We start from the raw sequence: 13,625 nt of genomic DNA, 5'->3' as shown, positions 1-13,625 counted from the left end.
TACTTTGGGAAATGGTATCCAATAGATATATTTAAAGGGTGATTTTTTAAGTATTTGTTCTTGATCTAATTATTAGATTGGTCATATCGATGAATTTTAATAGTAAGTCAGTTTAATTTAGCATTGGATACATGGTAAATGACTTGAATATTTGGTACTGTTAAAGAAAAAATTCTTGAAAATGAGACAACTATATTGAAAAATAATTTCAAATTTTATTAGTAATTTGAAAAAATAATCAACGTTTGGTCTCGTAATTGGAAGGGGTTGGATCCGATCCGAGTGATTGTGGGCTCATGTTGACTTGAAACAACAGACCAAAAGGCCCATTAACGATCCAAAGACGGGCCCATAAGAAAAGTCAACTCGACCCAGTTAAAAACTAAAAAGTATACAAGTTTTCCGCGATGTCCACACGCTGCGCTCCCTCCTCCATGAAAACCAACCGCGAAACAAGGCAAGTGGGCTACATAGTTGTCGATCCCACGTCATTTTCGCTCCATTTCAAGCAGTTAAACCAGGTAGATTGAATAGATGTCTGGAGAGATTAAACGCATAAAACGGCATTGTCTGTGAATATGGTGTTCATGGTCTTTCCTTTCCACCAAACTACCCGAATAGATCATTTTCTTGGTTTTGCGCATGTACACTGTATAAAATAATAATATTTTTTTGTTGGTTTGGAAAGGCCCCTGATCTTTGTTAAAGGGTAGGTCAGCTGATTGATCTCGGGGCTGTGGGTCTTTTCGTGCTGACATTTCTTTTTCTTTTTTCTTATCTGGGTTTTTGGATTTCCAAAGGACCTTTCAAGTTAAATTTCCCATTTTTATCTATAAATTTACTTATTTGGGGTGAAGTACTTGAAAAATGTGGAGGGACCCAGGAACTCCAGCTGATTCCTATTACCAGGTTCGGCCTGAATGCACTGATGTTCCCGAAAGCAAGTTCAGGATCAAGGTGTGGTGTTTCTTTCCTTGTTGATCGTAAATGAGATTCAGTTTTCTAACTCTGCAGTTTATAGCCATTTAGTTATAACCCGAATGCTAGACTAATGGTGTTTTACCGGCTGTTTTGCATTTGTTTGATTCATATTTGATGAGCGTTGTGTTCCCCAATCTGACCAATTTCATGAAAATCTTATAATATGATTGCCAAAGCCTTATGGTGTCCTATAAATGTGGCATCTGAAAAGGGGAGTTCCTTTTGAAGGTTTTATTTATGAGTGAGTCTCATGTAAGACCGTACCACGGATCTTAATAGACGGGTCAACCTTACTCATATTCACAATAAAGAGTGATACTCTTAGCATAAAAAATCATATTTTTTCATGAATGACCCAAATAAGAGACCCGTCTCACAACTACGACTGGTGAGACCGTCTCACACAAGTTTTTGTCTTTATTTATTTGTGGAGCTAAATGATATTCCTGAATTCTGGTCCAATATTCTCCAATCTCTGCTTACGCAAGCTAGGCACTAGGATTCACGCATTTGTTACCAACACTAATTTTGTGCATGCTGTTTTTCTTCCACAATTTATTTTTGTTTAGAGTGTTGAATTTGCCCATAAATTCTCGAACCTAGCTGTGTTAGATGACATTAAGTAGAGCTATGAGATTGTAAAATTTAGGTCTGAGTAATCTGAAGAAGAATGTGCAATTGGAGGACAACCTATTGTCTATCTTTTGAGTGAGAACCTGATCAAACAAAAAATCCGAAATCTCTTCAAAGTTTTTTAGATCCTTGGAGTGAAAAGAAAATGTTTTTTCTATTATACAATCTGGGCGTGCATGAATATATTTAAAATTGGTGTTTTGACTGCCGTGAAATTGTTTTCTTTTAACATGGGGCGTAGAATGATGAAACTAAATTAGGAGATCTTTGAGACAAATCGAATAACAACTTGTTATAGTACTATTTACTTTTCAATGCCAGAATCTTGCTTGTTGGATGAATCAAGCAATGCTGTTAGATTATGCATCCCTATCACATTAAGCAAGAGTGTTTTGTGTCATTTTCTGGTATCATATAATGAGAGATTTTTATTTTGATTTCTTAGAAAATTCAAGCACATTCCTCTTCTCCTTTAACTCCATCTATGTTTAAGCAACTTCTTTTTCTGAATTATCAGGCTGGAAAAACTTTAAGTGCACGGAAATGGAATGCTGCTTTCTCTACAGAAGGTTATCTTGATATTGGCAAAACACTCAGTCGTATTCATCGTGGGGTAAGCTTTTTTTATAGGGATCTGTTGCAGACCCCTTACATGAAGTAATATATTCTATCTTGGCACGTGTATGTGAATGTATCTCTTTTTATCTATGTTTTGCACTCTCTGTCTACAGCTTCCTCTTCCACAAAAAAAAGCGATATTAATTCATAGTTTTTTTGTCTGTAGGTAGAATATGCGAATTTATTATTATTTTTAGTTTAATTGTTTTGCCTGAGATCATCTATCAAATGCAATATTGTCAGGTGTTCCATTAACATGATAAAGATTTTGTGAATTTTTATTGGTGATTTTTGACAAATGTTATGGTTGTGAAATATTTTTTATCATCGTATGTCTCAAAGGGAATTCATCCATCAATCAGAGGAGATGTTTGGGAATTTTTATTGGGTTGTTATGATCCTAAGAGCAGTTTTGACGAACGAGATCAAATACGACAACGCCGAAGGTACTTGTTCTTATTATTTTGTTAAGGATATAACTTGTATCCCAAAAATGCTACTGTATTTGTCATTGTTTGGAACATCAGACTTCCCTTGTCGGGTACATGAAGTAAGCACTTGCAGCTGTTGCTTATGAAGCATGAGATGATGTCGTGTGATAAGGGTTAACTGTTGGTCTGACAATAACAATATGAAGGCATGGATAAATATATCTGTTATTCAATTCAGTTGGTTTTCTGTTGTTTATTCTGCTCATAAAAAAAATGAACTCCTTTTGCTGACCTAATTCAATGACTATGATATTTGGATTACACTGCTAAACCAATATCTATCCGGCAGTCCTGTCATTTTTTTGAAATATTAGTAAATTGATAAATAATTTACATTAATACTAAGTGATTAATATATGTTAGAATAAAATTTAAAATTTTGTCTTAACTCTTGTTAGAACACACAATAACTTTCCTGAGTTAATTTAGCAATGCACTACCTAATCATGGAGTTGTTTCCATGTATCCTTTCAGAGTGAAGTATGCAATGTTGAAAGAAGAATGCCGACAAATGTTTCCATTGATTGGAAGTGGCAAGTTTGTCACTGCACCAATCATCACTGAAGATGGTGAACCTACTAAAGATCCTATCGTACTTCAACAAATTAATTCTGCATCTCTTAATGAGCAAAATGGTAATCATGGAACCACAGCTGGTATTTAATCCAGTATCAACTGGAAATCCATAAAGATATGAACAACATTATAGCTTCACTTTGATATTAAGATTCTGAAGTTTATCATGTAACACAGATGCTTCTGGTGGCTCCCACGCAATGAATAAATCAAACGGCCATCAACATCTGGACAAGAAAGAAATCCAGTGGAAACTTACATTACATCAGATAGGTAGGCATTTAATTCTATCAAAAATGCTTATTTTTCATCGCTTTTGTCAGTATCCCATGACAAAGTATGATGCTTATTAACTTATTTCTGTACGGAATTATTAACAAATTTTTGTTGGTTTTATGTGTTTCTAATTTGAGAATTGATATATTTGTCAGGTCTCGATGTGGTTCGTACTGACAGAACGCTGATATTTTTTGAAAAGCAAGAAAATTTGTCAAAACTTTGGGATATACTGGCTGTCTACTCCTGGTTTGATATCGATGTCGGGTACGGCCAAGGTTAAGTCACAAGAGTCTCTCTCTCACCTCTCTGTTTCTCTTGGGATTTTACAACCTTGGACCAAGGTCCAGGGACACTTACTCCTCTAGCAGAAAGTTAGTTGATAGATAACACAATAGCGACATTTATCTTCTTTAATTGTTCTCTACATGTGCCTTAGTCTAATTAACTATTTATCATTGCAAAAACATTGTTTTAATCAACACACCTATCACATCGTGTGCCCAAGGGCTTACACAAGTGATACTTGGTTTTGCCTCCATATGCTATTCAAAAATGATAAATCAAAGTTACTTGAGGAATCCATTATTGTGCTTTATAAATTATGTCCATCCTTTCCCTCTAATTGATGTGGAATAGGAGTATCACAAACACCAATTCTCTAGTTAGTTGCTGAAGAGAATAGTTGCTACGTTTCATAAACTTTCAATATAATTCCTAATACTCGGTTCTCTTTTTATTTAGTGAAATATAAAATCTGCAATCAATCAATATCTTAATTATTTAAATTAAGTGTACCGTAGCACATGTTTTTCTAGTTCATACAGAATCTCCTGTACATGTAAATATGCTCTGTGATTTAGAGCCCGTTTGATTAGAGAAGGCATGGGTTAAAAGCATGTTTTTTTAAAAAAATATTTTCTTAAAAAATGTAGTGTTTGGTCACAAAAGTCGTTTTAAAAAAAGCACTTAAAAATGTGTTTTTTTTAGAAGCTGGATTTTATCGTTTTTTGGCTTCTACTTCTAATTCTTTTTAAAAATTAAAAAAAATAACTTTTTAACATTTATTAATAGTCAAAACCGCTTCTTCTTTTTTTAATAAAAGTACTTAAAAACACTGAACTTATTAAATGTTTTTTTAAGCTGCAACTTCTCTATCCAAACTCAATTTTAGAATTTGGCTTGAAATAAATTCAGGAACTTAATCTTTACCCTGCATTTCCAATTATAAGTCTACCAATGGATCATGATGATGTGGTTGACTTTTTATGTATATACCTATATTATCTCGGTATACACTTGCATGCTGAACAACGTAATGTGCTGAACAGGCATGAGTGATCTTTGCTCTCCTATGATTATTCTCCTTGATGATGAAGCCGATGCATTCTGGTGCTTTGAACGTTTGATGCGGAAATTGGTACCATTCATTTAGTCTTTTTCTTCTTTTTTTTTAAAAAATTTACGATGACATATTAATGATGTGACAAAAAAGTTCCTTCTACTAAATATTTGACAGATGGGATTTCATGCACTTATTTAACTCCTTCTCACTGCTTCATCTTCATCTGATACTTATTAAATTATAAAATTGTGAAGCGAGGGAATTTCAGATGCACCGGGAACTCTGTTGGGGTGGAGGAGCAACTTGTTAATCTTGCATCAATAACTCAAGTTGTTGATCCTAAACTTCATCAGCACTTAGGTACGGAGTTATCAGTTGTTTTCCTAATTTCTATCTACCAATGTAACCGTTGATCATTTGTTCCATTTTCTCAATTTTTTTTCACTTACTGCTAGTCAGCAATATTAAAAAGTTACAGAAAGGGTAACGGATAAAATAATTAATTGAAAGTCAGAGAATAGAGAAAGATACTAGCTATTTAGGTTTCTAGAGTTTCATAATTTTGTGTCTTCAATGTCAACGCTGTTTGGTTCTTATGCTTAATTAAATTCTGTAGCCATATGAGTAAGTAACATGTTTTTATATTGAAAACAGAAACCCTGGGTGGGGGTGATTATCTGTTTGCTTTCCGAATGCTCATGGTCTTGTTTCGTCGGGAATTCTCTTTTGGCGATTCATTATACCTTTGGGAGGTAATTGTTTGTATATACATATTTTCCATCTCCTTTTATTTGTTTAAACTATTTTGAGGCTTCTTTTACATCCGTAAAATGGTAGCATAAACTTAATGCAAAATTTCAGGAACATGATAGTATGGTTTCACATTCTTATAGACAAGTTTCTTCACTTAAATAATGGAGAATCCCATTTTATACGTTCTGGAAATTGGTTTAATGACTAGCCTAAAAAGGGATGTCTTCTTAGATACAGTATATTTTTGGCATGGAAAAACGAGGTCAGCATGTGAAAGAGAAATGGGGTGATACAAGTTACCCAATGAATGGGCTGCTGGTTTTTGGCCTGAGAATCTAGTCGCTTGCCAGCTGACCTTGTTTGGTTTTGAGAAATTTTTGAATGCTTGCAAGACTGTAGAAGCCAGCCATGCAACTTCTCAAAACCTGTTGTCTGATAGCAACTGGAAAAGACGAGCTTATTATCGTCTGTCAAATGTTGGTTTTATCAAATTCATTTCTAATTCACCAAACATCCAATCTTTTCTTAGAATCCATGTTAAATGGCCTTAGTCATAGTTGTTAAGTGTTTGAAGTATGGACTGAAGCTCGTTAAATTCTTGATTGAGTAGGTTGTCCCCTTTATATCTATCAGCATATTGTATGCCAAATATCTGTAAGTTCAAAATAATTGTTTCCAACTGCCGAGGTAGTTTTTATTTATTATCATTTGATGTAATCTTTTAGTGTCTTTTGAAAGTTATACTCCTATTGCTTGTCAGGCTTTTTTCGAAGTAAAAATATTTTGTTGTTTTTCTTGCTTTTGTTTCTTTTAACAGATGATGTGGGCCCTAGAATATGATCCTGACTTATTCTCCATGTACGAGGAGCATGAATCAACTCATGAAAAGTCGGAGGGATCTAAAGGGAAAGTCAAATCAACAAGACAGTGCGGAAAATTTGAAAGAGAGAACCTGAGAAATGGAGGCAAAAATGCTGCTGCACCTCTGCCTATTTCAGTTTTTTTAGTTGCCAGTGTGCTAAAAGATAAGAGTTCAAAGTTGTTAGCAGAAGCCAGAGGCTTAGATGATGTTGTTAAGGTTAGCTCCATGAGTTCATAATATCTGGGTTTTCATTTTGCGTAGCTTAACAAAACCATGTATTTACTTTCTGAAATAGTATAACTCTTGGTGATTATGCTTGTCATAGGCTTGAAAAAAAATAGCTCTATCTGAGAAGTCAAGAAAGGTGAATAAATGGGATTCATTTACAAAAATTCGTAGCGATTGTCATAAAAATTGTCTCACAACCTAGTTGAACATTATTATGAAACCGTTGATAGTACTGGGGAATGTATGTCTCATGCATTGAAGGTGTATAATACTCAAGTGGTGTGGTGTAATTTACATTTCAGATATTGAATGACATGACTGGAAATCTTGATGCCAGAAAAGCATGCACGGGTGCCATGAAGCTTCACAAGAAATATCTAAAAAAGGTATCGATCAACCTTAGCTTCAGTATTATTTCGCCTTGTTCTTATTAACAACTGGTTATTGCACTGAAATTACTTTCCAATTGCACCGGAGTGTGTCTATGTTATGTATTTTGCTTCCTAGATACGCCAAGATTTCATTGCAGAAGGCTTCTCTCTGTGTGTGTGTGTGTGTGTGTGTTATAACGTTTGAGCATGCTACCTGTACACATAAATGCTGAAAAACTAGAGTGCGAACTGTGGAAAACGAAAGGCAAGGACGAACATTGTGGAATATGATGCAACCAAACACAAACGTATTTGGAAGTAAAAACATGTGAATTTCTGTATAATGAGGCAACATGAGTTGTTTTGTTTCATAACCAATTAAACATGCAAGCCCCTTGTTATAAATTAATCTCTGACCCGTTGTGTTTGTTAAAATGTCCTTGCAGGCCAAAAATGCATGACACAGGAGCAGGTGTAACTAATATCTTGGCTGTGTCTTGGAACATCAACCTCAATCTGGTCTGAACTTTGAGCAGCCCCAATTATATTTATGCTATTCTGATATCTGACATCATACCTTTACTACACAAAAGAGGGATCATGTCTTGAATTCCACAATTTGCTTGTGTAGTTTTTTCTGAACTATATATACCGCTGACAAACAGTCATAGGATGTTAACACTTCTGTTCTGTAAGTTTTAATCTTTCTCAAAACTTGAACTTCAATTATTGGAACCGTTTGTACGAAACATAAATGATATCAATAAAAGAACATCAACTGTTTTTTCTTTTAGTTGTCATGCCATGCTTCTTCTTTTTGTTTTTTAATTAATACCATTACTTCCTACAACAAGCTTATCCTACTGCCATTTTTTAATTTAACAAAATAATAAAGTAAGGGCCAAGGTTTCAAACCCCGTGGGCTGGTCTTGCTTTTTCAAGGGGCCGTGGTTTGTAAGCTCGTCCCCTCAGTTTTATTTTAATTTTGATAATTATTTTGTTATTTAAATAAAAAACCCAATAATAATAAATCATATGAAATAAATTAATAATTGTAATAGTAATAATGTTAATAGTTTTAAAATTAACCATGATAAAAATATTACTAAAATTTTGAGTAAGCCATTTTGGTTAAAGCAAAATACCAGTGAAACAATTTAGGTCAAAAGTTAAATAAAAAATTGAACCAAATAATTCGATTATTTTGATATGTATACAAATTAATCAAAATCTGGAAAAATATATTAAAAACAAGATTTTATTTTAAAAAATCCAATAAAACTGAGTATAAAAAGTTGAAGCTTATTAAGAAAATTGGTTTATTCAATCCAAATTAAATAAAAACGAAACTAAATCAATTTAACCGGTTTTTTTTAAAAAAATAAAAATTGGATTTCCGAATTTTACCAAATCGGATTTTTGAATTTAACTGGTCCGATCGATTTATTTTATTTTACAATTTTGCTAATATTATTATTTATTTATTATTTTCCTAAATTTTATCAATATAAATGTCAAATTCCAACAACTCGATTCTTCCATTATATGCAAGATACGCATGCTTGTAAATGAAAAACACCATATTTTTGTGATCTCGATTTGATAAACTAACATGAACTCTCGACATATGAAATTTATAGACGCACAAAAATTTCGAATGCGCGTTGAACAAAAAGTGTCACAATGAATGTGGAATTGTAATCAATTCATCTGCAGCGTCTGCTTTGTTATAGAGCGGATGCCGCAGATACGTGACAGCTTGCAAGCACGTTGGCGGCTCGGAAAGACATGCAAATTAAAATTGCCATAATTAAAAATAATAATAATTATAAAAATGAATGCCCATAAATTTAGTCAGCGGTTGGTAGAATAATGGTTTTTTTCCTCCAAATGGACCTCGGATTGCTCAATTTCATGTTTATGCTGCAGTTTGAATTTCTTGATCTGAGTTTAAGCAAGGTGTCTAAGTGCTGTTATGCCAAACAGATTGTGCTGACAAAAATGAGAGAACCAAAAAATGGTGATAAAAGATCCTAAAAGTATCAAAATATAGGGTATGGATGTTCTTTTCAGAAACACCTGGAAAGAACATAAACATGAATAACAGGAAAACAAATATTGTTTTTTTCTATATCAGTATAAACTACAGAAAGTGTATTATTCTTGCAAACAAATGCCAATAAATCTCAAACTATATCTGCTTGTTGAACTAGAATTGTCTTGACCATGCTGCAGAGTTTCTTTTATCTTCTTAAAATTACACATCACTGCCTCCATTTACTGTAAAGGAAAGAGTAGATAAAATTATGTCATGAAACTTACCCATTTTACAGAAAAGTTAGACTGATGTTAAGTTTTTCACAGAAGCTTCTCTATCTATACCAGAAGAAAATTCTGAGCTTTCATCAATTAAAGCTGAATGTCAGAAGCAGAAAAGTCAGCAGGGAAAGCAGAACCGGTGAAACCAGACCAAATCGAGATCGTGGGGCGTCGCTTCTACGGGGCAACTCTGTTGGAAGAGAACACTCCTCCCCGTTGAAGAAAACTTTCGAAGGGAATCCATCCCCTTGTGGTATGTTTAAACTAGGTAGATGTTTCTTGGAGAATGAAAGTACCGATTGTTGCTTTCCAGGAACTCTAGGATCTCTTTCAGGGTGAGTCCCATTTACCTCTCCAACCAAGTAGTTTAATCCAGGCAGGCCTTGCATGAAAATGGTGCTATTGACTTGAGGTAGCTTTGTGCCGTTGAATGAGTAAGCTTTTTCAAAACCAGGGAAAGCTTTCTTCAACTGGACGGCAGAAAACCAATCAGAAAATGCGAAATCATCCCAGTTGAAAAGTGTTATCCTCGCTGTCCATCCATTGTTATAATCTGAGTCAATGTGCCAGTTTATGCTCACTCCACAGTTGTCCGGACAAGGCAATTTTGTTGGTAGATTCTTGTTCTTAATGTTGGCCCAAGCTTTAGCTTTCTCTGTTCTGTTGACGAATGGTACCAAAAGGGCATCTGCTGGAAGAGGCAAAGGAGCCGAGTTTTTATCACAACGAGCTTTTTCGTCACATCCGCATGCACAAGTGTTGCAAGGAACAACGGAATCAGTATAGTAAGCTGAGTAGGACACGCAGCATTTAGATTGTTTCGGCTTGGGGCGAGTCATGTTGCAAGTCACTTGCCAACTTGCTACTGCAAAAGTTTGTGCGGCAATCCCGGAAGGATCAGGGAACTCTGTTGGATCAACTCTAATAGGAGTGCCGCACTTGTAAGTCGGGTTGAGTCGGCCTTCGATCTTCCAATTTTGAGGTGGATAAATAGCGGTTCTGTTCAAGTCGGGCGGAAGTTTGAACACTTCTAACTGGAAAATGGCCGTTGCCTGAGTCTCATTCATTGTCTTTGGCAACAAAGTACCATTCTTGCAGCAATTTGGCAACCTACCGACCTTGTCAGTCGTTCTCCTTCTCAGGAGGTAAGTCTGCCATAACTGGCTTCTTTTGGCAGTTCATTACATTAGAAAAATCAAAATCCTGGTAGTACTGCCCTTGAGGGCCGTAAATGCATTCCGAAGGATCTTTTATGTGAGTATAAGCGCCCCTCATATCATAAATAAACTCGTTTCTCATCCACTCCCAAGTCAAGTTCCATTGGTCAAGACGACCAAGTGGATGGTTGTTGTCTATGGTGACTTGTGCAAGATATTTGTTCTCATATGCTCGAAGAACATCGTATGTGAAGGAGAGATCACCGTACTTTCGAGGCAAGAACTTGGTTTTAAGTCTGTCTTTGTATTTTGGGTCCTTTTTGCAGCAGACATGCATGTAACTTCCTGAAACAGTCAATTTCCAATTTTACTAAGCTAACATCATCAGGTACTGACAAACCATAAGATAGGAAGAACATACGTCTTGTATATAAAGATGTATTTTAAGGTGATTCAAAATCAGATGAGACGTTATTCACTAGGAAAACTAGATCCCGTTATACAAATACATACAATAAAATCCACCCAAATGCCAAAACTTCTCACCACCATCAAACAAAGATAAGGGAATGCATTTTAACATAGAATGTTAAAGCACCATTTGTAGTGCAAATTCTGCATGTCCTGGTAAACGATATAACTAACATATATTCGCAAAAGACATGATGTTTGTGGTATAGGCGTTACCTTTTCGTGTGGCTGCAGGGCATTTGTACCCTTCATTAACAAGCTTAAGTTTTTTAGGCATGGGAGTCCCTCTAGTTCCAAGCCCAAATTGTGTTCCTTTGAGATTGACCTCCACCATCATCTGACCATAATCATTAGCAGTATCTATCGCAGTTTTCAAATCAGACTGCGGATACCCTGCGAGAGTCGTTCCATTATTCCCGACTCGGACAGGATATCCATCTCCATCAACAACCACAGCACCGTCGGCAGAAACCAGCAGCTCTCGATACTGAAAGCCAATGAAAACTTTCCAAGATTTCAGTTCTTGAGCCCCAGCATTGAGAACAGTTAACATTGCCTTGAATGACCATGCCTGAGCTGACACATTCTTTACAAACGGATACTCTTTCTCTCGTCCCATGAATGTGTAGGAGACGAAGATTCCACCGCAATTTTCTTGTTCCGGAGGCGGTGTTTCCGGGGTGTCATAATCTTGAGCATTGGAGACGTTGATGGTGAATAGAAACAGGACAATTAAAACACAGAACCATTGTATTCTCATGCCTGATTTTCTTGCCAACATTTGTGTTAACAAACGTGGATTTGTTTTCAAATTCTTGTTTCTGTTTTTAAAATTCTTGACGTTGAATAATCTAAAAAGGAAGCGTGGGGCTCGGCTGAGAGCCGGAAATATATAGTTTTCAGGGATCACCAGGCAATGCCCCGTGAAATTGGACACGGTGCATGAAGGTGATGAGAAGAAAAATGATCGAAACTGAGGCGAGAAAACATTAATGTTAGTCACTGCTGGCATAGGCTAACATGAGACACCCGATTTTTGTAGGAACTAAATTTAAGAAGCGTTTTCTTCCTCTAGTTTTTGCCATTCTTGCGGAGGCCAAAACATGGCGTATAAATGCAATACTTCATTCACCTAGAAAGGGAAAAATTTGTGTGCAGTCCAACATGTCATTTTGCAGAGGCCAAAACATGGTATATTATACATTAACTGATTTGGCTCAATTAATTAGATAAATTCAGTAATTTATTAATTTTTACAAAATTCATCAAATCTGATTATCTTTGTCAATCAAAATTGAAAGGGTGGAATAAACTGAAATCAAAGGAAAAAATTTCAAAAAAAATCTTATTCTTTATTCTTTTCTAAAAAACTCTAACTTGGTTTATTTTGGATATTTAAATTATTTTAAGTCGTTTTGTTCAAACATTTTGCGAAATTAATCCCATTAACTCAGTTTAAGTACAAAATTTGCTCCATGTGGCTAGTTATTAGCAATGACTTAAACTTCATTGCCGGACTTCTATCCAGGTAATAAATACCATTCATGAATCTAGTTGCCACCTAAATGTGGGACATCCTTTCTCAAGGACCGACTAGCATATCCTTGCAAAATCGAGGAATATTATGGTTCTATCGGTTGAATTATTCTCTCAACTGAAAGACTAGGACAGAGGACCATAGGTTAAACTTGAAGTGAGGACCCCATTAATTAAATAAATTTTGGCAACGTTAATCAATCATTTATCACACGTCAAATGAATAATTATTATATCTAACAAATCTGATGTGAATATTATTTTATATTTCAAAAATCATTTATCTAATCAAATATATTCCCACGAATCAAATCATTTCATGGAACATAAAATAATTTTAATTAATAATAATAATTTAAACATAGATATTAATTGTGGGTGACAACCTTGTGCCCTCGTCTATGCGCTTCATTAAATTGCAATCATAATAAAAATACACAATGAATTGATAAACATAATTTAGTAACTTAGTAAGTGAATAATATTAAATAACAATTTTTTTAATTTGAATAGTGGAAAATAATTTTTTATGTATATAAATTAATCATATATAATGATAAATTAATTAATAAAGTTAGAAACATAAAATAGAGTTGAAAGTTTACCAAATTTATTAGTTATATATGAAATATTAAATTTTTACTATTCATGTAATATTTTTAAATAATAATAATAATCACAAAAACACTCGCAAACATTAATATATATATATATGAAAAAAATAATGTCATAAAAACAAAATAACATATTTAAATAAAAATATATTATGTTTTTTAGTTCATATTTAAAAATTCAACTTGTTATAGAATTGATGTATTTATATATAAAATAAAATAAAAAATAAGTCAACAATATAAGATAAGATAGAAATATTAAATATTCATTAGCAATCATGAAAAAATGCACCAACTTTAGTAACTAATTTTAGTAGCAACAAAATAAAACCATTAGTGAATTAATGTATTCAATATGCATTAATGTTCAAAGTCATTTTAGATTTATAATTAA

General features: G+C 34.3%; 1 protein-coding gene and 1 pseudogene across 2 annotated transcripts; one reads left to right on the top strand and one right to left on the bottom strand.

Moving 5' to 3' along the window:
* Nucleotides 1–409: 409 nt before the first annotated feature.
* Nucleotides 410–7,925, top strand: LOC140812021 (rab GTPase-activating protein 22-like). 2 transcript variants are annotated; one of them, XM_073170192.1, is made up of 13 exons: nt 410–521; nt 858–957; nt 2,132–2,227; nt 2,575–2,678; nt 3,198–3,379; nt 3,477–3,572; nt 3,731–3,853; nt 4,907–4,995; nt 5,175–5,280; nt 5,575–5,672; nt 6,491–6,751; nt 7,066–7,149; nt 7,581–7,925. In XM_073170192.1, exons 2-13 carry the CDS (start codon nt 868–870, stop codon nt 7,593–7,595), a joined length of 1,344 nt encoding a protein of 447 aa, XP_073026293.1. In that variant the 5' UTR covers nt 410–521; nt 858–867; the 3' UTR covers nt 7,596–7,925. The 2 variants fall into 2 exon arrangements, with proteins under 2 accessions (XP_073026293.1, XP_073026294.1); XM_073170193.1 differs by having other exon boundaries at nt 415–957; nt 3,198–3,358.
* Nucleotides 7,926–9,281: 1,356 nt separating this feature from the next.
* LOC140813261 (COBRA-like protein 10) lies at nt 9,282–12,108 on the bottom strand (annotated as a pseudogene).
* Nucleotides 12,109–13,625: the final 1,517 nt, after the last annotated feature.

Source organism: Primulina eburnea, chromosome 14 (assembly GCF_022965805.1).
Source record: "Primulina eburnea isolate SZY01 chromosome 14, ASM2296580v1, whole genome shotgun sequence".
Lineage (NCBI taxonomy): Eukaryota > Viridiplantae > Streptophyta > Magnoliopsida > Lamiales > Gesneriaceae > Primulina > Primulina eburnea.
This window is presented reverse-complemented; position numbering and strand designations above follow the sequence as displayed.

Bases quoted from the DNA above. Each gene is read 5' to 3' on its own strand.
- LOC140812021 (XM_073170192.1), top strand. From the start codon at position 868: ATGTGGAGGGACCCAGGAACTCCAGCTGATTCCTATTACCAGGTTCGG. The intron at 3,573-3,730 runs GTAGGCATTTAA...TATATTTGTCAG, and splicing joins ACTTACATTACATCAGATAG to GTCTCGATGTGGTTCGTACT. The intron at 6,752-7,065 runs GTTAGCTCCATG...TTTACATTTCAG, and splicing joins GCTTAGATGATGTTGTTAAG to ATATTGAATGACATGACTGG.